Source organism: Notamacropus eugenii, chromosome 1 (assembly GCF_028372415.1).
Source record: "Notamacropus eugenii isolate mMacEug1 chromosome 1, mMacEug1.pri_v2, whole genome shotgun sequence".
NCBI classification, from domain to species: domain Eukaryota; kingdom Metazoa; phylum Chordata; class Mammalia; order Diprotodontia; family Macropodidae; genus Notamacropus; species Notamacropus eugenii.
In genome coordinates, this window is record NC_092872.1 from 542,411,646 (window position 1) to 542,439,622 (window position 27,977).

The 27,977-nt window shown below is 35.1% G+C and overlaps 1 protein-coding gene across 2 annotated transcripts in view; it reads left to right on the plus strand.

Annotated features, from left to right (window-relative positions):
• Positions 1-27,977, plus strand: part of GAN (gigaxonin) — a 72,656-nt gene that overhangs the window by 9,416 nt on the left and 35,263 nt on the right. For both annotated transcript variants that reach the window (XM_072634167.1, XM_072634168.1), the window contains exons 2-3: positions 23,673-23,787; positions 26,449-26,799. In XM_072634167.1, coding sequence (XP_072490268.1) covers positions 23,673-23,787; positions 26,449-26,799 — 466 coding nt within the window. The remainder of the gene's footprint in view (positions 1-23,672; positions 23,788-26,448; positions 26,800-27,977) is intronic.

The window sequence follows — 27,977 nt, forward strand, 5'->3', positions numbered from 1 at the left end:
CCTTTTTTCCAGACTTAGCTAAGGTGTTAACCTGGGAAGCCTTCCCATATTCTCCCACTTATTGCATATTTCTTCCTGCTCAGTTAACCTTGTTTTTACATATCTGTTTACTTATCCCTGTTTAGACTTCAGTCCTTGGAGATTAAAGGACTGTTCCTTTTTGTCGTTGTAAGCCCAGTGCCTTGAATGTAGAAGCTTAATAAATGCTTGTGGAATTGAGAAAACGATATCTCAAATAATTCTTTTCTTGGTCTGTTAGATATAGAAAGTAGTGTAGTGAAAAAAAGTTTTTAAGTGATTTTGGATATATTGTGACAGTTTGCATTAGGCATAGACTTTTATAACTGGATTTTCTCAACTCCTAAAATAATACTGCCTTTTAGTTACTTTGTAACCAAAATAGTTAAAACTAATCACATTTTATGTACATGATGCTATATATGATTTACTAACATGATTGGATAATAGAAATTCTTCAGAACTATTTAAATAATTTTGTTATACAACTCACTTTTAAAAAAACGATGTTGATGCCTTTTGTTGTTACATTGCCTTCATTTCCAAATAGAATCCTCCCCCTTCTTCTACACTCGGTCATCTCTTGTAACAAAAAAAAAAAAAGAAAAGGAGGGAGTGGTTTGGTAACTAACCAACACATCATTGGAGTTTGTTTTATATGCCACATTCCATAACTATAGTCCCTATCCCTCTGCAAAAAATGGAGTGAGCTATGCAATTAACTCTTCATTACCTTGTTATGAAACTTATTTCAGAACAACCACATGTTATATGCCCCACTTCTAGGAAGATTTGGAGAGTCATTTGGATCTGGAATTCCTTTATACTTGCTGTTGGCCCAGTTGGCAGGCTATACCTGCTTTGATATTACTTCCCTTGGTTTGTTGGGAACCATTTTTTTTCTTCCTTGGGAAATGAGTCCATGTCTTTGTCTCGTTTAGCTTTTACCCTTGGATTCCTATTATCTACATTAGCAATTCTCAAAGTGTGATCTGAGGCATCCTGGGGGTCCCTAAGACTCTTTGAGGAGATCTGTGATGTTAAAACTATTTTAATAATAGTAAAAAAAAAACAACAACCCATTATTTACCTATTAAATTAACCCTCCCTTTTCCAACAACATTAATGTGTGAGGCTGGATTTTGTTTATATACTTCAGTAAAAATAACATCACAACAGAAGCAGATATAAGAATCCAGCTGTTGTGTATTAAGCCAGACATTAAAGAGACTGCAAAAATATATATAAAACAATGCAACTCTTTTCACTTTTTTAGAAAAATAGTTATTTTTTATTTTAAAATGTTACTAATGTTAACATGTAATGGGCTTATTTTAAATTAATTAAATGCACGTTTTAAAATATGAATTTTCACTTTCAAAATGGTAAATATATTTAATTCACATAAGTTAGAATTCTTGCTTTTGTTTACTTGGGTTTGAGTCTTTTCTTTTGGGATAATAACTAGTCTAATATGCATTTCCTAGGAATCATAATGGTAGTAGTTTCAGAAATAAAACTTATCACTGTACAGGTAAATGACTAGAAGCAAATTAGTTTGAGGAGAACGGGTGTGAATAAATAATTATAGCATTCATTCATTTTTAGACTTAAAAATTTTCAAAGGAAAGTTGACTCTTTTTTTTGCTCCTAGATAAAACTTGGCCAAGTTCAGGATAGCATTCTACTTTATTTTAGGATTGGTTGTTAACAGACTTATTTGTAGACCTTAGAATTCTTTAGTAGGAAATAAAGACTACTTGTTTTTTAGCTTTTTTCCTCCCCTGCTATAAAGCAAATTTGAGGAATGTTTCACTTGAATATCAGAGATCTTTCTTATGTTGCCTTAGAATCTTGTCTTTTCACTCATCCTTGCTGCCCACGATCATGATCCCTAATGTTGACTGAAAGACGAGTGAAATCATTTAGCATTGCTTCTACTAGTGGCTGCCTACCACCCCTTACTGGCAGCTTGCTTTATAGATAAGGGTAGGTACTATGTGACAGTATTCTTGCAATACCACTCAGAAGTTGCTGTCTGTATTAGAAATACAGCTGTGTTGAAGCAACCCTTTGCTCTGCGAAGTTTTATTTACAGTGACTTGCATGAACTATAATGCAATATTTGGTGTGGTCTAAAAGGTTGTAACTATAAAAGGTGCTTTTTTTCCCCATGGTGCACGATTCGTAATAATTGGGAACTTGTATATCCAATTCTTTGACAATTCTTTGGGTTGATTATTCAGGCCCTCCAGTCTTCTTTATATAGTAGATATATTTTATATACTTCTATACCAGTTTGGTGGAGAAAGCATAAACTAATAAGTGAGGGTGTTTTTTGTTTGGTGGGTTTTGTTTTTTAAGAGAGACATAAGCAGGTAATAAAATACTGATTCTTAGGCCAGACACTCAAAGCCCTTCATGGTTTAGCCCCAACCTACCTCTCATCTTATCTTACTACTACCTTGAGTTTCCCAGTGCTCTGCTCAGCTAGAACTACTGCCTTCTTTTTTCCCCCTAAAGGATCCTAAATTAACCCATCTTGTGTTTTCTGTTTCACTATTCTTACTGTCTGGAATCTTCTCCTCCTAAATCATACCTCAGTCAAACCTTCTTGCTTTGCCTGCCTTGATCTTTTTTCTCCATCCCTACTAAGTAATCTCTGACAGTTTTAACTTCTGTTGTATGTTGTACCTTTGTATTTGGACCTACTTCAGAACTTCAAAAAAATGTGTTATTATGTTATGTGAGTACTTAGGTAGTATCTTACTATTAATGAATTGCTTGGAGAAAAAAAAAATCACATAGTGGCCTGCCTGATGATGGGCTTCTCTGAACTTAAAACTTTAGGCTAGTTTGCCCAATTGACAGAGTCAGGAAGATGAGTCCAAATATGACTTCAGACATTTAATAGTTATGTGACCCTGGCAAGTCACTTAATCTCTGTCATCCTCAGTTCCCTCTACTGTAAAATGAGAATAATAGTAGCACCTGTCTTTTGGGATTGTTGTGAAGATAAAATGAAATAGTGTTTGTAAAGTGCTATATAAATGCTAGTAGTCATATTTTTGCTTCACTGGCGTACATGTTTGAGAAACATTGGTTACCACTGCATAGTGAAGAGAACTTTAATGTAATTGCATTATACTTTGCGCTATAGTTTTTCACATACATTTCTTAGCTTCTCTACTATACTAATGGATAAGGGAAGCAATTGTATCAGCTTATTTTTTGGTACAAAGACACCAGGCACAAGGGGCCAGATCTTTTGTCTTAAGAATTGTAGTACATGGTAGGAAGTTTCTGTACCAGCATGACTAGAACACTAATTGTGAAGTACTGAATCTTGGCAACATTGTGAAAGACTTTTCAGCTTGCATTTGTTTGGAAAAGTCACAACAGATTTTAAACATAGGCAGTGCCAAGAGCTTTTTAAAAGGCAGTATGGCATTGAGGTTAATTGAAGCTGAAATGAAAAGTTTATTCTAGAGAAAACTCCTCTTTGTTACAGGGGGGTCAGAATTTTATTTATGAGGAAGCTTTTCTCCTACCCCTTTATTTTCTTCTTCTAAAATTCTTCTAGTTTAATATTTTAGTAGAAAAAGTTAGGGTATGAATCAAAAAGGTAACATTTAAAACAAAATTTCTGAAAGCTTTAAATACATCACTTTAAAATCTTCCTTTAGATATGATTCAGTGGGCCTAGTAATCTGTCTTTGGAAAGTTTTAATAGAGTTCTTTATCTCTTTGGGTTAGAAAAGAGAAAGGGTGGGGAATAGGTTATATTATCAGCTCCTTGAGGGTAAAAACTGCTTACAATAGTATGACATACATAGTAGAGACTTAAGCCATTGAGGCAGCATGATACAATACATAGAGCCCTGAAACCACCCGTGACCATGAACAAGTCATTTCACTTGGTTGAACTTCAGCTTCCTCATCAGAAAAATGATGTTTGAATTACCTACTCCAAAAAGTTGTTGTAAGTAGGGCACTCTCTCCTTTGTAAACCGTAAAACCATAAATTGGATATCTTTGTAAACACCATATGATATAATTAGTGGAAAGACTAGATTTTTAGTTTAAAAGAACTGGGTTTTAGTTTAAAAGAACTTGTGTCTGCCTGTGTGTCTTTGGGCAAGTCACTTTACCCATCTGGGCTCCAGTTCCCCAATCTGTAAAATGAGGAGGGTAGACTAGATGATCTGTAAGGTTCTTCCCAACTCTAAAGCCTGTGATCCTATGAACTTTCAAGGTCTAGATATGTAAATAAAAGGGGTTGTTGAATTAAATTTCCATAACCGTAGCTGGAAAACGCATGGGCGATATGATAATATTTTGGTCCTGCTTGTCTACTGAAACAATTGTTTTCTATAATAGTTAAGAACTTGATCAACCAGTTTTTAATTAAAGTAAGAAAAAACTTTTGACAGTGCCAAAAATAAAAATTGCTTGCTCTTATGATTTGTTAGAGCCTCTGTCTGAGGTTCCAAGATTGTGCAGGTAACCTCATTTAAAAGCACCTAAGAAGCATCTCCATAGGTGGACAAGCTGGAACTGTATGCAGGTTGTAGCATGAATGCGTAACTTTCATGTATATTTCCAGAAGGCCAGGGTGTAACCAGAAGGAATCAAACTTGTTTTTACACTAGAATTCTAAGGTTCATAAACTGCTGCATCATGATTTTGTGGCTTTGATCCTGTCTTTTATATCCTAAAATTTAGTTCGAATTTTAAAATCCTGTCCATTATAGACTCAGAGATCCAGTTGTTTATATTGTATTTTATTGCGTAATGCTCTATATTGAATGTCAAAAGAGTAACTTATAGAAAAAAAGAACTAAGAGGCAGCATGGCATAGTGGATGGAGGGGGTTACCCTTGAATTAAGAAGACCTGTCACATACTATGTGACCGTGGACAAGTCACTTAAACTTTTCCAGGCATCTCTAAGACTGAAGAAGTGTTCACACTTCCTTGTCTTAATGAAATAACAGGTTCATTCACCTCACCATCAGACAAAAATAGCTCCCCACACGATCCCAAAACCTAGAGTTTTTTTTTTTATGTTTTATATTAAAAACTTCTTTAAAGCCCTATTAAGTGCCTCATCATGACATAAAGATGACCCTGGGCCTTTGAAGACTGTTTCAACAGAGTACAAGCTCTCTTGGGTCCTACTCATTTGGAAATTTCAGTATAAACTCCACAAAAGGCTATAGTCCAAAGACCAACCTAACAGAGTTAAGAGAAACTCACCAAAAGAAGTTTGGTCATCAGATGGTTTATTTATTTATTTATTATAGGCAATTTATTAAATTCTTTTATGGGATCTGTGTTGGTGATGAAAGCACAGATCGTTTGAAGTGCTGATAAATCTCTTAACTACATAATCGTCATGTAAAATGAAAGGTGTTGGACTGTATGATTCTAAGACCTTCTAGTTCTTTCCTGGTTATTGTATGATTTTTTTATATTTGTGTATTGTAGTTTTGTCCCATACATTTTCTGCTGTAATTTAACTGGAGCTATTATGTCAACATTAATTTAAGTTAATCTTTTTCTGTCACCTGCTAAAACTAGGAAAAAACTTCCCTCAACTTTGTCCTCAAATGATGTTTCTTTGACTTCTCCTTCACTGATAAACTATTAGAAAGAATCTTTTATATATCCCCATCTGTACATGTTGCCTCCACTTTTTCTCAGCTTATTCCCTTCTTACCCTTGAAATTTAGCTTCTGACCCTACCACTCCACTTCCTTTGTTTTAAAAAACAAAATTTGTATTTGTTTACAGCACAATAATTTTAATCCTTAAACTCATGAAACTTGAAAAAGCTGAGAATACATTGGCTCAAGTATTAAATCACACTTAATAAAGTTTTTTAACTAAGATTTCTTAAAAATGAAACCATCCTATAAATATTGTACACTTTTAAGTATTAACTAATGTGTTTAACCTTTAAAGAGGCAGAGAAGTTAAGATTCCAGACTCAATGACAGTTAAGTGAATTCTGAGTGACTTCTAGGGGAATAAGTCCTCTTTTTACTTTCCCCTCACTCTATTCTCAGTATTGTGAGTATTTTCTCTAAGAATATTCTCAAGAGTTCATTCAAAATTTCTATCTGAACTTATTCCCTGCCTTTTTAAACAGGCAAGTGGAATGCTTGGTAATTTTTGACATCATAGTGAATGAGAAAGCATGATGGAATCAGCAGGTGAAATTATTTATAATTTAGTGTACCAGACTATATACCTTAGAATAACTTAAGAACAGAAGAGCAAATGGTGAATTTTGCACATCAAAAGTAAAAGTCTTAAGCTTTTAAAATAATTTGTTAAAATTATCTAAAATGTTATATACCCAAGATATATTATTTCAATTCTTAGCTTTTAGATTCCAAAATTTTTAGGAGCTAGTTTCATTTAGGCTGATAATCCATGATAATAGCTTTCTATCTGAAATACTCAGAATTGTCATGACTTTTTTTCAACACTGACTTCTGTCTGTTTATTAATTCTCTGACCAACTCACAAGTGATGAAAACATTAGTTAGAAAAATCAATAATATTAATATCTTACAGCCTACTTTATGGTAAACTGTTGAGCTCAACTTGGTGGCAGATGAGAACAGCTTCTCTTCAATGAAAACATTCCCCTTGGTAAAGCCAGTTTACAACAGAACTGATATTACATGTACTCTGCCTTTGGAGTTTTTGAATAGCTATGGAAACTTTTATTGAATAGTTGGGCAGAGAATCTTGTCTTAGAATCTGAACATAGATTTTGGGGGGCAGAGCCAAGATGGTGGAGTGGAAGCAGAGCTCTCCCCACAAACCCCTCAAAAAACCTGTAAAAATGACTAAACAAATTCTAGAGCAGCAGAAGCCACAAAATCCAGACTGAAGCACATTTCCAGCCCAAAACAATCTAGAAAGTCAGCAGGAAGGGTGTATCACACCAGGCTGGGAGTAGGGTACAGTACTGTGTAGGCTGTGCCCCACAGATGGAGCTGGAGCAGTCTTTAGAGGAATGAATTGCTGGCAGCTGCTGTGATTTCCAGACTTCTTATACCACAAATGCCAAAGACAGCTGTGAAGGTCAATGGGAAGGGTCTCTCACCTGGCTGAGAGGGGATTATAGAACACCTAGCCCCAGGGCAACAGCAGCAACTGCTGAAGTGGAAGTTGCTTCTGGAGCCTTCCCCTTAACAAAGAGCTCAAAAGTCAAGTAATTAGCTGGGGAAATGAACAAATGGGGGGAAAAGAAACAGACTATACATTCTTACTTTCTTGGTAAAGAGGTATCTTCTTGCATCATTGGTGATGAGGAAGATCAAAATGTAGAACTAGAAGAAGACAACAAAGCCAAAGTTCCTGCATACAAAGCCTCCAAGAAAAACATGGAATGGTCTCAGGCCATGGAAGAGCTAAAAAAAAATTTTGGAAAGTAAGAGAAGTGGAGGAAAAATTGGGAAGAGAAATGAGAACGATGCAAGAAAATCATGAAAAAAGACCCAACAGCTTGCTAAAGGAAACCTCCAAAAATGCTGAAGAAAATAACACCTTTAAATTAGACCAACCCAAATACCAAAAGAGATCCAAAAAGCCATTGAGGGAGAAGAATGCTTTAAAAGGCAGAATGAGCCAGATGGGAAAAGAGGTCCAAATGCTCACTGAAGAAAATAATTTCTTAAAAATTAGAATGGAGCAAATTGAAATAATGACTTTATGAGAAATCAAGAAATTATAAAATAAAATCAAAAGAATGAAAAAAAAGAAGACTGAAATATTTCATTGAAAAAACAACTGACCTGGAAAATATATCCAGGAGAGACAATTTAAAAATTATGGGACTACCTGAAAGCCATGATCAAAAAAAGAGCCTAGACATCATCTTTCAAGAAACGATCAAGAAAACTGCCCTAATATTCTAGAACCAGAGGATTAAAAAAAAAAAAATGGAAAGAAATTACCCACCACCTCTTGAATTGAGATCCCAAAAGGAAAACTCTTGGAATATTGTAGCCAGATTTCAGAATTTCCAGGTTAAGGAGAAAATATTGCAAGGAGCCAGAAAGATACAATTCAGGTGTTGTAGAAACACAATCAGGATAACACGAGATTTAGCAGCTTCTACACTAAGGAATTAAAGGGCTTGGAATATGGATTTAAACCAAGGATTTGGTTTTAAATTAAGGATTAAAACCAAGAATCATCTACCCAGCAAAACTGAGTATAATGCTTTAGGGGAAAAAAATGGAACTTCAATGAAATAGAAGACTTCCAAACATTCTTATTGAAAAGACCAGAGCTGAATAGAAAATTTGACTTTCAAATACAAGAATCAAGAGAAATATGAAAAGGTAAACAGGAAAGAGAAACCATGAGGGACTTGTTGAAGTTGAACTGTTTACATTCCTACATAGAAAAATGATATTTGTAACTCGTGAAACCTTTCTCAGTATTAGAATGGTCGGAGGAAGTGTGTGTGTGTGTGTGGAGAGAGAGAGAGAGAGAGCTGACTGTGAAGGGATGATATCTAAAAAAGAAAATTGTGTTGAAAGGAATATACTAGGAGAAAGAGAGAGAGTTATAATGTAGTAAATCATTTAACAAAAAAGAGGCAAGAAAGCTCTTACAATGGAGGGGAAGAAGAGGAAGGTGAGAGGGAATAAGTAAGCCTTAACTTTCATCAGATTTGGCTTCAGGGTGAATAATATACACGCTCAATTGGGTATAGAAGTTTATCTTATCCGACAGGAAAGTGGGGGAAAGGGGAATAAGGGGGGGGGGAATAATAGAAGGGATGGTAGATTGGAGAAAGGGGTAATTGGAAGCAAGCACTTTGGTAGAGGGACAGGTTAACAGAGAATAGAATAAATGGAGGGTAGGACAGGATAGAGGGAAATATAGTTAGTCTTTCACAGCATGACAGTTATGGAAGTGTTTTGCATGATTACACATTTATAACCTATATCAAATTACTTGTCTTCTCAATGAGGGTGGGTGGTGAGGGGGGACGTTAGAGAATGTGGAACTCAAAGCTTTAAAAATGAATGTTAAAAATTGTTTTTACATGCAACTAGGAAATAAGATATATAAGCAGTGGGATATAGAAATCTATCTTGCCCTACAGAAAAATAGAAGGGAAGAGGATAAGGGGGAGGGGGATGATAGAAGGGAGGGCTGATTGGAGGAAACAGCAAACAGAATACATGCTATCCTGGGGTGGGAGGAGGGGGGAGATGGGAAGAAAATTTGAAATTCAAAATTTTGTGGAAGTGAATGTGAAAACTGAAAATATAAATTTAAAAAAAAGAATTTGAAAGAAGTGCAGATGGGGGAAAATTACTTGCAGATCTTTATCTTTTGAAATAACTGTCAATTATTTAAAAAGTTATAAAGAAGCTTTTAAATATCTTGGAAGTAAAAAAGAATCTTATATTTGGAACTAGTTAAGTGTTCCTTGCTTAACTTCAGCTATCAGTTGTCTTGATAAGCTGTGCTTTTCCTTTAAATATCAGCCTTTGACTAAAAAACAAAAACAAACCTTATGCTTTGGCAAACAACCATGTGCTTATTAAGGATATAGCATCATTGAATCACCCTAATTAAAGTCTACATTCCTTATTTACCAAACATCTTATCTATACTTATATCTTTTTGTTTCAGAAATTGCATAATGAAAAAAATTCCCATCTTTTTTTTAAAGATTTTTTCAATTACTTGTAAAAACAGTTTTTAACATTCCTTTTAAAAAATTTTGAATTCCAAATTCTTTCCATTCCCCCCTCCTTGAGAAGGCAAGAAATTTGATAAAGATGATACATGTGCAGTCTTGTGAAACATTTCCATATTAGCTATGTTGTGAAAGAGAAAACAGATCCTCAGCCCACCCCCCAAAAAAAGAAAGTTTAAAGAAGTATGTCACAATCTGCATTCAGATTCCATCAATTCCTTCTGTGGAGGAAGATAGCATTTTTTATCACAAGTCCTTTGGAATTGTCTTGAATCATTGTATTGCTGAGAATAACTAAGTCACTCACAGTTGATCATTATACAGTGTTGCTGTTACTGTGTACCTTGTTCTCCTGGTTCTACTCACTTCACTTTGTATCAGTTCATTTAAGTCTTTCCAGATTTTTCTATTCCTTATACCAAAATAGTATTCTCTCACAGTCATAAACCACAACTTGTTCAGGCATTTTCCAGTTCTTAGCCACCACAAAAAGAACCGCTGTAAATATTTTTTGTAAATGTAGATTCTTTTCCTTTTTTAAAAAATTTCTTGGAAATATAGACCTAGTAATAATATGGCAGGATCAAAAGATAAGCATATTTTAATAGGCCTTTGGGCTATTAAAATGCTCTCCAGAATGATTGAATCAGTTCCCAACTCTACTAACAACACATCAATGTCCCAACTTTTCTACATCCCCCTCCAACATATGTCATTTCCCTTTTCCCTCATGTTAGTAAATCTGATAGGGGTGAGGTGGTACCTCAATGCTGTTTTAATCTGTATTTCTCAGTAGTGAGTGAAAGCATTTTTCATATGACTATAGATAGCTTTGATTGCTTCTGAAAACTGCGTATCCTTTAGTTATTTATCAATTGGAGAATAACTTGTATTCTTATAAATTTGACTTAATTCTCTACATATTTGAGAAATGATACTTTTTTCAGAGAAATTTGCTGTGAAAATTTCCCCCCAGATTTCTACTTTCCTTCTAATCTCCTGGCTGCATTGGATATGTTTATGCAGAAACTTTAATGTAATCAAAATTAAACATTTTGCTTCTCATAATGCTTTCTGTTTCTTGTTTGGTTTTAAATTCTTCCCTTCATAAATCTGACGGGTAAACTCTTCTTTGCTCCTCTAATTTGTTATGATATTACCTTTTATGTGTATCTTGTACCCATTTTGATCTCATCTTGGTATGCAGTGTCAGATGTTGGTCTGTACCTAGTTTCTGACAAACTGCTTTCTGATTTTTCCAGCAATTTTTGTCAAAATACTGAATTCTTGTCCCAAAAGTTTGGATTTTTGCATTATCAAACACTAGATTAGTATGATCATTTACTACTGTGTATTGTGTACCTAATCTGTTCCATTGGTCCACCATTCTTGGTCTGTACCAGATAGTTTTGATGATTACCACTTTTTAATACAGTTTGTGAAATGGTTCTGCTAAGCCACCTTCCTTCACATTTTTTTTTCCATTGATTTCCCTGGTATTCTTGACCTGGTATTCTTTCAGGTGAATTTTGTTATTTTTAAACTGTTTTGTTTTTTATTTTTTAAGCTGGATTTTGTTAGTAATGTGTAGAAATGCTGGGCTTATTTTATATCCTGAAACTGTGTTGAAGTTAATAAATATTTCAACTAGATTTTTAGTTAATTCTCTAGGAGCATTTAAGTATACCATTATATCATCTGCAAAGAGTGATAGTTTTGTTTCCTCATTGCTTATTCTAATTCCTTCCATTCTTTTTTCTTCTCTTAATGCTATAGCTAACATTCCTAGTACAATATTGAATAATTGTGGTGATAATGGGCATCCTTACTTCACAGAACCCTGATGTTAATGGCAAGGCTTCTGGCTTATTCCCATTACAGAAAATGCTTTCTGATGGTTTTAGATAGGTGCTACTTGTCCTTTTAAAGAAAGCTCCATTTATTCCTGTGATTTCCAGTATTTTTAATAGGAATGAATGTTGCACTTTGTCAAAAGCCTTTTTTCTGTATCTATTGATCGTGATTTTTGTTGCTTTTATTGATATGGTCATTTATGCTTATTGTTTTCCTAATATTGAACCAGTCCTGCATTCCTGGCATAAATGCCCACTGATCATAGTGTATGACCCTAGTGATATGTTGATGTAATCTCATTGATAGTATTTTATTTAAAATTTTTGCATCCATATTCATTAGAGAAATTGGTCTATAGTTTTCTTTCTCTGTTTTAACTCTTCTTGATTTAGGTATGTCAGCACGATATTTGTGTTATACTCCTTCTTTGCCTGTTTTTCCGTATAATTTATGTAGATTAGAATTAATTGTTCTTTAATGTTTGGTAGAATTCACTTCTGGATGTATCTGGCCCTGGGAATTTTTTCCTTAGGGAATTCATTGATGGCTTATTCATTTTTTTTTTCTAAGATAGTTATTTATGTATTCTAGTTCCTCTTCTGTTAATCTTCTGCTATATTTTTGTAAATATTCGTCTATTTCTCTTAGATTGTCAGATTTACTGGCATATAGTTGGCCAAAATAACTCCTAATGATTACTTTAATTTCCTCTTCATTGGTGGTGAATTCACCCTTTTCATTTTTGGTACTTGTAATTTGTTTTTCTTTTAAAATCAAATTAACTAATGATTTCTCTGTTTTTTTTTTTCATAAAATCTGCTCCTAGTTTTATTTATTAGTTGAATGGCTTTTTTATTTAATATTTTTCACAATTACATGTAAAAACAATTTTAACGTTCTTTTTTTCAAAATTTGAGTTCCAATTTCTCTCCCTCCTTCTCCTCCCCTTCACTGAGAAAGCAATTTGACACAGGTTATACATGTGTAGTCATACAGACAAATTTCCATGTAAGTCATACTCTAAAAGAAAACACAAAGAAAAGAAAGTAAAGAAAAAGTTGTCTTCCATCTGCTTTCAAGCTCCACCAATTTTTTCTCTGAAGATGGGCAATACCTTTCACCATAAATTCTTTGAAACTGTCTTAGATTATTGTATTTTTGAGAATAGCTAAGTTATTCACAGTAGATCATCATACAGTATTGTTATTACTGTGTACAGTGTTTCCCTGGTACTGTTCCTTTCACTTTGCATTAGTTCATGTAAATCTTACCAGGTTTTTCTGAGACCATCCTACTTGTCCATCACAATCATATACAGCAGTTTGATCTTATTCAATCATTTATGCTTTTTCTTTCTTGTTTACCTTTTTGTGCTTCTTTTGACTCATGTATTTGAAAGTAATTTTTTATCCAGCTTTCATCTTTTAATCAGGAATGTTTGAAAGTCTTCTATATCCAGCAGTACCACTACTAATTTTGTATCCCGAAAAGGTCATAAAAAAGGGGAAAGGACCTGCATGTACAAAAAATATTTATAGGAGCTCTTTTGGTGGTGGCAAAGAATTGGAAATTGAGGGATGCCTATCAGACAAATTGTGGTGTATAAATATAGTGGAATACTATCGCACCTTAAGAAATGATGAGCAGGGAGATTTCATAAAAACCTGGAAAGACTCACATTTTTCTTTGAATGTAGCTCTTTCAACTTCATTATCTTCTGAGTTTATGTCTTAATCTTTCCTGTCACCATAGTAACTTTCTGTAGTCAGTTTCTTTCTTGTTTGCTTATTTTTCCAGCTTATTTATGCTTCAATTGGGTTCTGCTCCCAGCATAGAGGAGCTACTGTCCCAAGCTTCAGGCCTTTCTTCCTACTGCCTTCAGAGCTAACTCTGAGGGTCAGGAAGGTTTTGGTTCTTCCAAGGTGGTATGATCGAAGGAGAGGGGTGTGGTCACTGCTTTCCTGGCCTGTGCTCTGGTCTTTGAGTGACCACAAGCACAGTTCTCCACCCTGGCATTGTGACTAGGGTCCCTGCATTCCTGTGACAACAAGCACCAGTGATCTGGTTCTCTTAGCTCTAGGACTGCATCGCAGAACAACATATGGGCAATATGGCAGAGTCTTGCACCCAATGCCAGCAAATGGTCCCCTGTAATTTCCTCTGACCATTTGTCTCACCCCCTTCGTATCTGTGGTTTGAGAGCTCCTGAAGTTGCTGCAGCTGCTAGTGAACTGCTTCTAGGCCTCCCTGGCATGACCTGCACTGTGAGGTCTGTGCTGAACTCCAGATCTGACTGTCACTGTGTTGAGACAGACCTTTCCTAAGTTTTGGGAGGGGTCTGGAAAATTATTTCATCCCAACTTTTTGTTGTTTTTGCCACCCCAGAACTCAATTGAGGTGTTAAAGTTGTTTTGAGGGGAATTTGGGAGAACTCAGGTGAGTCCCCACCTTTACTCTGCTATTTTGGCTCTGCTTTCTTCTGTAAATGCTCTTTAAAGACAGAATGACACAGTGTAAGAAACAGAAACAAGAAAACTCTTCTAGCTCCACCTCTGACACAGCTATAGGACTATGGGCAAGCCACTTAACTTCTCAGTACTCTAAACAAGTCTCTAAAGCTGTGAATTACAGATAAGGTTCTGGTCTGCACTGAGAGAGGGTGCTTCGTTATTTGAGGTTCCCTATATCAATGAAATCACACGTCTATTCACTTTCCTAAATGTCCTTAACTTTTTCTTAAAAGAAGTAATAGCCTTTTATTGATCTTTTTATTGATCATTTAAAAAATCATTGATATGATTAGACACATTTAAATTATCTTCAGAAATGTCCTCATTTTCATTTCTACAAAATTATTTCTGAAATGAGTTTTAAAAGGAAAAATTATAGTCTCATTATACTTGATCAGAGTCCACAAAAAAAAAATTAATAAACAGTTTGATTTGTAGTCTACAGAGGTGGGCTTTAGTCCTGGTATGCTTTTTCTCATGGATACTTATGTTTTCCTTTGACTTTTGTGACATTGCTATCTCGAAGACTCCTGGACAAATAGCCTTTAATTCTTTGCTTTTTTTCTCCCAGCTTCATAAGGTGTGTTTTCTTTTACGTTGAAAAACTTTTCCTTGGCTTTTTTTGTTTTGATTCTCTGCCTTCTTTTCCTTGATTATCTTTATCTGCTCGTTTTGTTTGAATTAACATCTCTGTATAGATTGCTCCCAAATCTGTGCTGTAATCTGAGTCCTCTGCAGACAAGGAAATAACCATCAAGAGTATCATTCTGTCTCTAATCTAAAATGTACCCGCACAGGCCATAGGACTCAGGTCATGGTTTGCTTCATCTTGTCTTAGCTCAGTACAATGCTGCTGCCTGATTTCATTGCCTCCACTGATCCTTGACTTTGATTCTCTATCATGATGATTTTTCTTTCCCTCTGTCACTCTTTTGATCTATAACAGCTGTTTTCAGGTCAACGTAGCATCATTTACTTTGTTTTGGCAACACTTTAGTGTTTGTTCATTACTCTATTCCTTTCACTTTCTCCTCCCTCCAACAGCATTCTCATGTAAAGAATGGCAGAACACAAAAAGAGGATTGTATAAGCAACCTTGAATCTCCATTTTATACCGTGTGTATGTGTGTGTATGTGTATGTAGAAAAGTATAATAAAAAACTCTCCTGCTTATCTGAGCTTTCTTTGGAACTTCCTTCTGTTGTTGGTACATTTCTTAAAGGTTTCGATTTTTGTGACACCAAACAACAACAGCAATCTCACCACCACCTCCAAAGTAAAAACAGAACAGAAAAGAAAAAAATACAAATATTGTAACAAATAAACATATGAAGCAAAATGAACCCCACAGTGGCCAGGTCCAAAAATCTGTGTCTCTGCATCTTGACTCCATCAGCTGTCTTTCAGGAAGTGCGTAACATGTTAGTTAGTTGGTCATTGCTTTGACAAGATTCTGATGGGATAGTTGTTATATAACCTCTTCCAGTTGCTCAAATAAATTGACCTTTCTAGGTTTCATTGGACTCCTGTGTTTGCATTTCAAAGTTCTTCATCTTCTCTGATCTTTTCAACAGGAATGCTTTAGAATCCTCTGTTCTATTAAAGGTTCCTGTAGAATTATACTCAGTTTCACATCATAATTTATTTTTTATTGTAGACCAGTATCTTCTTACCTTTGGGAAAATTGGATTCTGAGATCTCTTACTTAAAACCTTCTAGGTCTTAAGTGATTCTGACTATGATTCCTTGGTATTTGAATGCCTTCTTTTTGACTGCTTATAGCTTTTTGTTTTGGATTTTTATAGTGATATTCTAGAGATTTCTCCCTTTGAAGTTTCTTTCAGGAGGTGATTAGTGGATTATTTCTATCTTCATTTTACCTCCATCCTACTCTGATTCTAATAGGTTTGGAAAATTTTCATATATTTTGAAACATAGTTTCAAAGCCATTTTGTAAGAAGTATAGTTTTAATTAAATTGTCTTCACCTGCTTTCCAGATGTTTTTTATTTTGGATAGCCTTTATTGTCTTCTATTTTGTAAATCTTTCCATTTTTATTCTAATATTTCTTGCTGTTTTCATTGAATCATTAGATTCTAGAATCAAATCTAATCTAGATTCTCTTCTAGTTTTAAAGACTTTGTTAATTGGTTTACCATTTTCTCTGCCGAGCTATTTATTCTCTTTCCAGTTCTTTCCTTTCAGAGCTTTTATTTCATTTTTTTAAAACCTCTTGCTTTATTTCTTCTAGATATTCATATAATGCTTGTAGAAATCAATTTTTTGTTTTGAGTCTTTGCTTGCAGTTGTTGTACAGTTTTACTCCTTTTGGGGAGCTTTTTTTTTTTTGTATCTGTGGAAAAAAAATAGGTATGTAGTGACAGCCATAGTATAAATTAACATAATGTTAAAAGTAGAACTCTGATTAATTGCAATTAATTGCAAAGTATTCTTAGGTCCAGAGACTAGGTTGAAACAAATTTCCTTTTTCTTGGTATAGAGCAGGAAACTACAGACTCAGAATGCTGCAGACCCTGCCATTTCTAGTTACAGTACAGGGTACTGTTTTATGTAATTTCAAGGAAAGATTCCTTGGAGAGAGTTATATTAGGAAATGGCTATTGACAAAGTATCCTTTAAAATGAAAAGAGCTTACTCCTTTAAGAGTAGGCATCTGTCATGATTGAGAAAGAACAATCAGTTAAAGTGTTTCACTCATATCCACAAAATGTTAGAAGACTGGCAGGAAGGTAGATCTCCAGTGAGTTGATTAGAATATGAAGCAGCTTAGTGGCACACAGTGAATTGAGCCCTGGACTTGAAGTAAAGAAGACCTGAGGTCAAAACCTATCTCAGATAGCTAGCTGTGTGACCTTGGGCAAGTCATTTAACCTTTGTCTGCCCCATTTTGCTCATCTACAAAATAGAATAATCATAGGGTTGTTGTGGATAAAATATGATAATATTTGTAAAGTACTTACAAACCAAAAAGCACTATAAATGCTAAGTATCATAATTACTATCCTCAAGGGAAGATTTATATACGATTATGGACAAAAATCAACACAGAATGAGAAGCATGGTAAAGCTGTTGATACTGGTAGAAGGACCAAAGATCCACTGAAGTATCAGTATAATAGCTAGCATTTCTGTAGCACTTTAAGGATTGCAAAGTGTCTCATTTTATCCTTATTGCAACTCTTTAAGGTAGGTGCTTTTATTATCTCCATTTTACAGATAAGGAAACTGACAGACAAGTGAATTTTCCAGGATCACACAATTAATATGCATTTGAGGCTATATTTGAACTGGCATCTTCCTGACTCAAAGTCTAGTATTCTATCCATTCTGCCATCCAGCTGGCTCTATATAGTGTGATATATGTATAATGTGATAATGGAAAACTAAAACAACATGAATGTAAAATTTTAGTTAATTCCTAAGCCTTCTAGTTGTTGAAGTTGTACACCCTCACATGTAGTTGGTAATAAGCAAATAAAAAGTATGCAAGTGACAAGAAAAGATGTACTTCATAATCTATACATGGATATTTTCAGATCCCAGGTAATTTTTTTCTGGAGTTTATGATCTAGGGCTACTCAAGGCTGTGTCTCTGAAATTATATTTCCACCAATACAGGTGCTACATTTTCCGAGACTGTTTCAGAAGGGGAATAGAATTTTTGTAACTGGAAGGGACTTTAGGTTTTGTAAGTCATTCTCATTTTGACATGAAGAAATTCGCTTGCCTGAGTTCACAGAAATTAGTGGTATACTTGGGAAAGCCTAGTTTTCTGATTTTATGGTTCAGTGTTTTTTATGTAACCATGTTGCTTCTCTAAAAGAAATGGGGGAAGGTGGAAGCCAAGATAGAGTAAAGGCAGCAACTCAGCCAAACTCTTTCAACATCTCCCTTCTAACAACTTTAAAATAGCACCTGAAATCAAATTCTGGAGTGGTCTAGTCAGAGTCAATATTCCAAAATAAGACAACTAAGGATGTTGGTAAGAAAAGTCTGTGATACCGGGGTGAGGACCAGCCCAGAAGGAGGTGGCAGAGCAGCAACAGTGGTTCAGAGCTCTCAGACCAGAGATGGTAAGGGATTAGACAGCTAGTCAGAAAGAGATTACAGGAAATACTTTGCTTGCTCTATTTGGCAACTGTATTGCTCATATGCAGTTCTGGGTAGCAGTTCCAAGATAGAGAGGAGCATTTGTGGTCAGTCACAAGGTAGAAGGGGTTGTGGTCACAGTTTCAGAGCCAAGAGGGGCACTAGAACATGCACTGCAAGGGAGCTGGAGTCCTCCCTGGATGAAAATCAGAGCACGGACCAGGAGAGCAGCAATCACACCTCTACCTATATCACATCACCTAGGAAGTACTGAAAATTTGCATACTCCCCAGAACTTAAAACAACAGAATGAAAAAGCTTGAAGCTTGGGACATGGCCTTTCCACTCCAAGGTGAGCAGAGCCAAAATTTAACATGAAGTTCAAAGCCAAAAAATAGGCTGGAAAAAAATCAGCAAACAACAGAAAAGAATTTGACTATAAAAAGCTACTTTGGTGGCAGGGAAGACCAACCTACAAATTCAGAAGAAGAAAACAATGTGTGAAGCTATAAGCAAAACCTCAAAAGAAAAATTGCAACTTAAACACAAGTCCATCAAGAATTTAAAGAAAGAGATGAGTGGGGGAGGAAAAATTGGAAAAAGAAGTGAGAGTGATGCAAGCAGATTATGAAAAGAGAATTAACAGCTTGGTAAAAGGAGCATGTGTGTTCGTCCTTCATTGCCAAAGAAGATCATGCCATCAAAGAAATGATGACATGACTTGCACTTGACTTTATTTTGAGTGAGGGAGGACTGTGCAGGTCACCAGCCTCACTTCTCCAGAGCCATCTGAATCCAGTGACCAGATATTCATCAGGATGACTGGAGATGATCCAGGATGGGTAATTGGGGTTAAGTGACTTGCCAAAGGTCACACAGCTAGTGAGTTTCAAGTGTCTGAGATGAGATTTGGACTCAGGTCCTCCTGGCTCCTGCACTGGTGCTTTATCCACTGCACCACCTAGCTGCCCCATTAAAAGAGGAACAAAAAAAATGAAGAAAATAACACCTTAAAAAATAGGCCAAATGGAAGAGGAGTTACAAAAATTTGCTGAAGAAATGAACTCCTTAAAAAAGCAGAATTAGCTAAATTGGAGGGGAGGGAGAAGTAATTCACTGAAGAAAATAATTCCTTAAAAATTAAAATCGGATAATTGGAAACTAATGACTCCATGAGACATCAAGAAACAAAGCAAAGTCAAAAGAATAAAAAAATAGAAGAAACTGTGATATATATCATCAGGAAAACAAGTGACTTGGAAAATAGATCTAGGAGAGATAATTTAAGAATTATTAGACTACCCGAAAGTCTTTTGGCTAAATATGACTGGTTGCTTCACCCAGTCCTCATATGTCAGTATACATAATCCCCTCACCATTCTTTCACCTTTCTGTGGATACTCTCCAATTTGTCAGTGGCCTGAATAAAATGTGGTGCTCAGAACTGAGCACATTAAAGATGTGGGCCAACCAGGACATAGTACAGCAGTGTTCCCTTCTTGTCTCTTTCCTTCCAAGTACCATGTCTCTCCTAATAAAACCCCAAAACACGTAAGTTGTCACCAAAAGAAGAGGGGGAATGTGAGGGGCCATGAAAAGGCTTTTTTTGTACAGTCCTGGTGTCAAATCAAGGTTCAGCCTAACTAAATTCAGAGAGGTTCCTTATCAGAAGCTTGGTCATGGTGATTTTTTTTTTTAATGCACATGCATTCATAAAAGCTGTCTACTAAGGCATGGAGAAGAGGTTGCTATTTGAATTGGCAAGGGAAGTACACATATTAATGGATTCACTGATCCTTAAAATTGAAGTATGAGTGCTTTAACTTTTTAAAGGTAGCAGTACTACATTGCTGTCCATTTTGGCCAGTATGGTTCTGACTGCAGTTTTTCTTTTCCCAATAGAACAAGAGAGAGCTTAATGGAACATGATGGGTGGTAGAGAGAGGATATGTGTAGGAATACATATATGTGTGTATAAAGACACATACACATATTTATATATATTTATGAATGTATTTACGTATTTTATATGCCTTCCTTCTGTGATAGGGCATTGACAGTCATTTAATTTCTCTCTGTCCTAGTTTCTATCTTATCAATATAAGGAGTATGTTGGATTTAGTCACTGAGGTCCTTTCCAGCTTTAAATTTACTTACTATTCTAAAATCCTGTTTCTTGCCATAAAAGAGGCTAGGCTTTAAAACCCAGTGAGGGTTTTGTTGCTGCTGTTGGGGTTTTTTTTTGCAGTTACACTGGCACATGTTGAACTTCTAGTCAGCTAAGATCTTTTTCATGTGAATGTGTGTTAAACTAGGTTCCATCCGCTTAAAATTAATTTTTGGCCCTAAGGGCCAACAAATTGCTTTTTTTCCTACCTAAATTTAGTTTTAGTTTTGAAGTCTGTCCATACATTTTTCTAATATGTTGGGGTTTTGGTTTTTTTTACTTCAAATCTGTCTTCCAGCTTCAGCTCTTTCTTAGTACTATTATTCATGAATGTGATAAATGCCTTTTATCTTCATCCAAATTTATATAACAGATGAACAGGACATGAACAGGTTCTATGGCAGACTTCCATCCTACTTAATATTAATCAGAATTCTTTCAGTACAGTTACTAATTGAGCCTGCTCTTCCTTAGTACTATGCCTTTTGAAGTCATAGATTTAGGAAACACCTTTGTGTGTATCTTCACTGACAGGTTCTTGAACCAATCACATGTAATAAGCTTCACAGTATCAGTTATATGAGTGACTAAGCATTTATTAAGCACTCACTGTGTATGTACCTGGCTTTCTGCTAAGTGCTAGGAATACATATTCAGCCCCTTTCAGACACTTTCATATGGAAAGACAAATTAAATATAGGAGAGTGGTGGCCAGGAAAGGGAGATTTGGGTCTGGGAAGTCACTAGGATTGTGGGTTGATATTTAAGGCTGTCAGCTGACACACCTTTTCCATAAGCAATGATTGTTGGAGGTGAGGGGTCAAGAGGGATTGAAATAGTCAAATTTGCTGGGAAATTAAAGAATGATCTGCTTCGAGCTATATTTAGTGGGATGGTTTGTATTTAATCACCAATGAAGAAATCTGGGGGTCCTCAATGCAAAGATAAAAGGATTACCTTTTTCTGTGGGGCATGAATTCTGGAAGTCCAAGATATAGAGGTCTGTCCTGTTGGGGAGCAGGGCAGCAACAGCTAGTAAATAGGATAGTTGGATGGTATGAAAAGGTGAAGCCGAAGTATGACAAGTATAATTTATTGGAGAGGGTCAACCTGATACCGTCTGGTGTCATGTATTACATTTACATTTACAGCATAATATAATAACTTAATAGAGGGAAGTGTATAATATATAGGATTTGTTTGTTTTTTAATTTTGTAGCTAAGTGGTATTATGGATAGAGTGCTGGACTTGGAGTCAGAAAGTGGTCTTGGAGTCAGAAAGACTTGAGTTCAAATCCAGCCTCACACACTTCGTAGCTGTTCAACCCTGAACAAGTCACTTAACCTCTGATTGCCTCTTATCTGTGAAATGAGAATGATAATAGCACCTACCTTACCGGGTTGTTGTGAGAATAAAATGAGATGTTTGTAAAAGCACTTTACAACCATGAAGCATTATGTAAATACTAGCCATTATTAGTTTACAAAACAATTTAAAGTTAAGACCTTTAATTCCTATTAAATTAGAAGCTTCAATTTCCAGAGTGTCTAATTGAGAGTTCAGATAACTGAGGTTTTACTGTGACATAAATTGGTGAATTTTACAGTTGTGAACTGTCCCTTTTCTACCATTTCATCCATGATTTCTTTCTTTTTTTATTTTATTTTTATAGTTTTATTTGTTTATTTTTAGATTTCGACATTCATTTCTACAAAATTTTGAGTTCCAATTTTTCTCCTCATCTCTCCCCTCCCCCCACCCCATAACACCTTGCATTCTTATTACCCCTTCCCTTAATGTGCCCTCCCTTCTTTCACACCCCACCCTTTCCTTATCCCCATCTTCTCTCGTTTCTTGAAGGGCAAGATAGATTTCTAATACCCCATCATGATTCCTTTCTTACCATCTACTGGTAAGAATTAAATATAAAATAATTCTTTACATTAAAATTTTTTTTCTGGGTAGTCAGTTCCTGATTTAATTCATTCAGCTGTATGTTTGGGTTGCCTCTCATTCAGGTACTATGTGCCCAGAAGATACAAACTAATTTTTAATATTGGTCTGAGTTTGAAATACTATTAAAAAGACAGTCTGTTCCCAAAAATTATACTGTATCTTTTAAAGCCAATTACAAATGACTGATTATGCATGCTTCCAGTAATACTTTTCTACTTTTTAATGAGAGTTGACTGTCAATTCATCCCACTTAATAAAAGTGTTAATTTTTGAGATACCTGGCATATAACTCAAAGCCTATATGATAACTTTACAAGTAAGTGCTGAAAATGATAACTGTGCTTACAAACCGGAGGTGTCTTTGTAACTACATAGTCAGAGAGATACTGTCTTCACATCAGTCTTTTCCTTGACAACTGAAATTGTATAATTTGAGGGGGAGTAGGAGAAGGAAAAAGAGGGAATAAATATATAGTATCTGTTATATGCCAGACACTATGCTAAATGCTTTACAGTTATTCTCATTTGATCCTTTAAAATACAAAGAGTGGCCTGTTAAGAGGCTAATAGCTCTTAAATTTGGGTAGTTTTGTTGGGATTTAAGAACTGCAGTGCACAAGATGTTTCAAAGCTAAGACATGTAAACAGTGGCTTTATTAAACCTGCTAGAAAATACTTCCTTTTTTTTTTTTTTGAAAGAATGATTCTTGGGCAGCATCTGTAGTGTGCTGTTCGTGGAATTTAAATTTATTTTGGCAAAATGTTCAAGAGGCTCTTAGAATTGAGCGTATAATGGGTACAGTGGGCAAAGTGGATCAGAAATAGCAATCTAAGTTTTAGATATGTGAATCTTAGGTTCTCTGGGAAAACCTAGTTAGTTTGTGACTGCATCTATTATTTCATTCATAAGATTAAGTAGATTTGGTAAGGGACCTCCACCAATTTAGATCACCTTCTCCACAATTGCCTGGGGCACTGAAATGTTAGATTACCTTTCCAGGGTCACATAATCAATATGTTTTAGAGTCATGGCTTGAACCCAGATGGATCTTCCTGACTTGAGACTGATTTTCTATATATTGCATTACATATAGTATATAAATTCTAAAACCAAAAAAGTTTAATAATAAAAAATTGGAAGCTTTATAAAAGTTTTACAAACCTAAAGTTGTTAAATTGGTTTTTTAAAAAGGTGATAGCTTTAGTGATGAAAAAGTTGCTATAATCTTGAGTATTTTGTACATAAAAATTTATTCACTGATGTATTTTAACTTTTAGATACCTCTTTAACAGCATTTTTTATTCCCTTTCCTAGAACAAAATTAAATTATAATCCTCCCAAAGATGATGGGTCAACTTATAAAATTGAACTTGAAGGAATATCAGTTATGGTTATGAGAGAGATCCTGGATTACATCTTCAGTGGACAGGTATGATGAACAACAGAAGGGAAAAAAGATCTAAATATTTCTCAAGCTGAGGGGGGGGAGGGTTTCCTTTCATCTCTTATATAACAAAGATCCACAGCTGCTGTAATCTCTGTTTTTAAGTTGTATATATGACTGACAGGAGGCATCATTTGCTGGCTGACAGCACTCCAGATATATCCTTCCAGAGCTCTATTCAGTCTAAAATCCCTCTAGCTATGTGGACCACAGCAATGGTGTTGTAAACAGACAGAGCCATCTTGTCCAAACACTTCATTTTATAGATGCAGAAATTGAGGTCTAGGGAAGTTGTGACTTTTCAATTTGATATTCTGTTTCCTGCTCCCAGCATATTTCCAGGAATATAAGGAAAAGGATACCTTTTGCCTCCAGGTTTTCTTTTCTTTTTCTTTTATTCCTTCAACCCCCTATATTTAAAAGCCAGAATCTTGGATTTTAGAAATAATTTTGTAGAACTAGTTCTTTGTGACCATTTTCCCCAAACTGTGGCTAGTATATACAGTGGGCAAAGTGAATCAGAAATAGCCATCTAAATTTTAGATATACGAATATCTATATTATATATATTTAGATATATGAGTATACATATATCTACATTATCTATATTTAGATATATGAATATCTATATCATGTATATGTACACATACACACCTTACACCTATCTCACTGATAATAACTTAAGACCACTCTCATGGGAGCAACTTTTTCTTACCTTTATTTTTTTCTAATTTTACTCTATATCTAACTCCCTTCCCCTATGTCTCCTAAATCTCTGGAGTAAGAGAGAAAAAAGTAATTGGGAACCTATTTTTTTTATTTTTATTTTCCCTACTCCAAAATGTCATTTGAAAGATAATATGAGGACACATTTTTCTCAAACAGTATAGGTTAGTATATTTTCATTCAATAAATGTTAAGGTCCTATTATATATACAGGGTCTTGGGTTAGGTTACACACTAGGAAAGGTGTAACAATAAGACATTCTAAGGTCTTATAATCTAGGAAAGCAGACAAACCATACACAACTAATACAAAGTGGAATATTAGGAACATAAGGGATTTACAACTAACATGCTGTGGGTTCAAAGGAGAAATCACATTCAGCTAGGGAGTTTCCTACTTTGGTTATGCTGGAATAGATTTGATCCAACTACAGATAGTAGTAGTCTTTTCATCTCTATCCTTTCTCCATTTATTTTACCATTCTTTTCTCTTTGGTTCCCTTCCTTTTTGCCTTTTCTCCCTGTACATTCTTTCAGTTACAAGTTAGCATCCTGCTCATAGTCAAAGAATGAGCACTAAGCATTATGAACTTTAGATCTGGTTTCCTGACTTTCCTTCTGAATTTAAGTTAATTTTGTTTTGTTTTTCCATGAAAGCACAATTTTATGCTTTTCTGTGAAATAATCAAAGATATTCCAGGATGTTTCAGAGCCACGATTGGAAGTTAGTTTAACATATATAGCTTGTTTTGAATAAAGTCCATAAACAACATGTTAGGATTCCAGGTTAAATTTTAAATCCTTGTTGTTTTAAACCTCTGTTTTATGCTCCCATTTAATTTAAAGTTGTAACTGTAATATGATATGCATACAAAAGGTCCTGACAAGAGTTTTTTTCAGTGCAATACATTTTTGCTTTTTCAAGTATATTTCATGAGAAAGGAATACTGACATGGCTTGAGCAATATTCCAGTCCCTTTCATGACAGACAAGTCCAACAGCTTTGGGCTCCATTTGTCTAAAATTGTTACAGTTATGTTTTGATTATACTGTGAGAAGCAAACTAAAAATTGCTTTGACTGTACTGTGGAATTATTTGCTTTCATTTCTAATTGAAGGTTAGGTACTTACTAATGCTTTAGGATGTTCTTAATAGTGTAGATTCTAGAGAGATTACAGAGGCCTTTCAACAGTGACTTAGGACACTGTGGCAGAAAAAAATGGAGAGGTTGTAGGGGCCCTGAGGCTAGAATTTGGAAGCCAGTTGGGTGAAAGTACAAGGAAAGGAGATAAAAAACGTTTCTTTCTGAGAAACAACTTTTTGAGAGTTGTTCTAAAGATTAGTACAAATTCAAATCTCATTCTTTGATCTTTGTAGATCAAAAGTATTAGATGTTGCTTGATATTCAAAATAATGACTGAAGTATTTCAAGATCTTGACTTAAAATTTTTTCAATATTCTGGCTTTACTAAAACAAGAAAACAGACAAAATTTTCACCAGTAATACTGGTGATATTTCAAGGGATAATCTGCTAACCAGAGATTTCAGTTAACTAGGACATGGCATTCTCAAAGAATTAAAGACAATTTCTTACCTCAATAAGCATATATTTGAGTGGAGGAAACTTCATATAGTGGTATAGTGAGGATATATATAGTGTAGCTACAAGGGAATTGTAGAAAGGAAAGTGTTAGAAGCTTTTTCAACCAGGAAAAGCCCCCAACAGAAAGTTACGTTTGAGTTGAATGTTGAAAGAATCTATCCACAAAGGGCATATGTTATCCGTTCTTCTTTTCCCACTTTTCATGCTCAGGGTGCCTTTGGCTTTTGCTTGAAAAAAAAAAGTTGTCAGTACTTTTGGTTTCAAGTGTTTAAAATTTAGTTTTGAATATAAAATATGTATGTAAAATTCTTACAGATCAGGCTAAATGAAGATACAATCCAAGATGTTGTTCAAGCAGCAGACTTGTTGCTGTTAACAGATCTGAAAGCTCTCTGCTGCGAATTTTTGGAAGGTTGTATTGCTGCTGAGAACTGCATTGGCATTCGAGACTTTGCACTGCATTATTGTTTGCATCATGTACATTATCTTGCTACGGAATACCTGGAGACTCATTTCCGAGATGTCAGCAGCACTGAAGAATTCTTAGAACTAAATCCTCAAAAGCTGAAAGAAGTGATTTCTCTTGAGAAGTTAAATGTTGGCAATGAAAGATACGTATTTGAAGCAGTTATTCGATGGATATCCCATGATTCAGAAATTAGAAAGGTACTGTAGAGGCATTTGAAATTGGTAATGCTTCTAATTTGTCTTTCTGAATATTTTAGTTATTTTCCTGTTTTGCTTTATCCTATTGTAAGAAGCAACTTACAAATTGAATTTAATTCAACAAGCTAAGAAGCACTGAGGTACAAAGAGAAAATGAAACAATCTGTGCCCTCAAGAAGCTTTCATCCTGTTGGAAAAAGTAACTCAAGCATTGCTTAGATTAAGAATAACAACATGGCACGAATGTGGTGCTTTGAGGTTTACAAAGACTTGATATACGTTACTTCATTTGAGCCTCATAGCAACCCATCTGTAGTAGGTGTTAGAGATATTATTTCTGTTTTATAGTTGATCAGTTTTTGGAATGCAGCTTCTTAGTAAGTTGATTGTTTACAACTCTGAACTCTTTTCCCCATAGAAATAGTGCTATATAAAATGTGAATAAATTCCCATGCCACTCCAGAAAAGAACCAAACTATTATTGTCCTCAAGTCCAACCATTCTTTGGTACTTTGTACTTAAGAGAACACAAATTATAAATTTCCAGTGGGCTACCAGTAACACACCTACTCCAACCATTTGAGGCTTCCCTCTTGTTTCATCTAGCTTCTGCTGAAGTCCTCAGATAAGGGTGGGAGGGAGTAGAATAGAACTCCAGAACTCATAGGCAGAGAAGGAAAAGGTTGATTACATAGCAAGAAATAGGGACTTTAAAAGTTCCTGTTAAAGCTCTGACCAGAAGTCTGTAGGTTTATTTTCTTTGTTTGCTTTGGGGGAAGAGATTTTTGGTTAGGAGGATTTTGGTTAGGATGCTTCTTTATGGTGCAGTGGCAAAGTCAGGAGAGTGTTTAAGAAATCTAGTTTAGTTGTACACAGTAACAGCAATGTTGTGACAGTGATTAACTATGAAAGATTTAGCTGCTCTTATCAATACAGTGATCCCAAGACAATTCCAAAAGATTCTTGTTGAAAATGCTTTCTGCCTCTGGAGAAAGAACTAATGGAGTCTAAATACAGGTTGAAGCATAATTTTTAGCTTTTTCTTTTTTTTTGTTTTTCTTTTTTGCAACATGACTAATCTAGAAGTGAGTTTTGCATATCATATTGCTTGCCTTAATGAGTAGGAGAAGGGAGGAAAAAGAATCTGGAACTCATATTTATTTGTAAAATGAATGTTA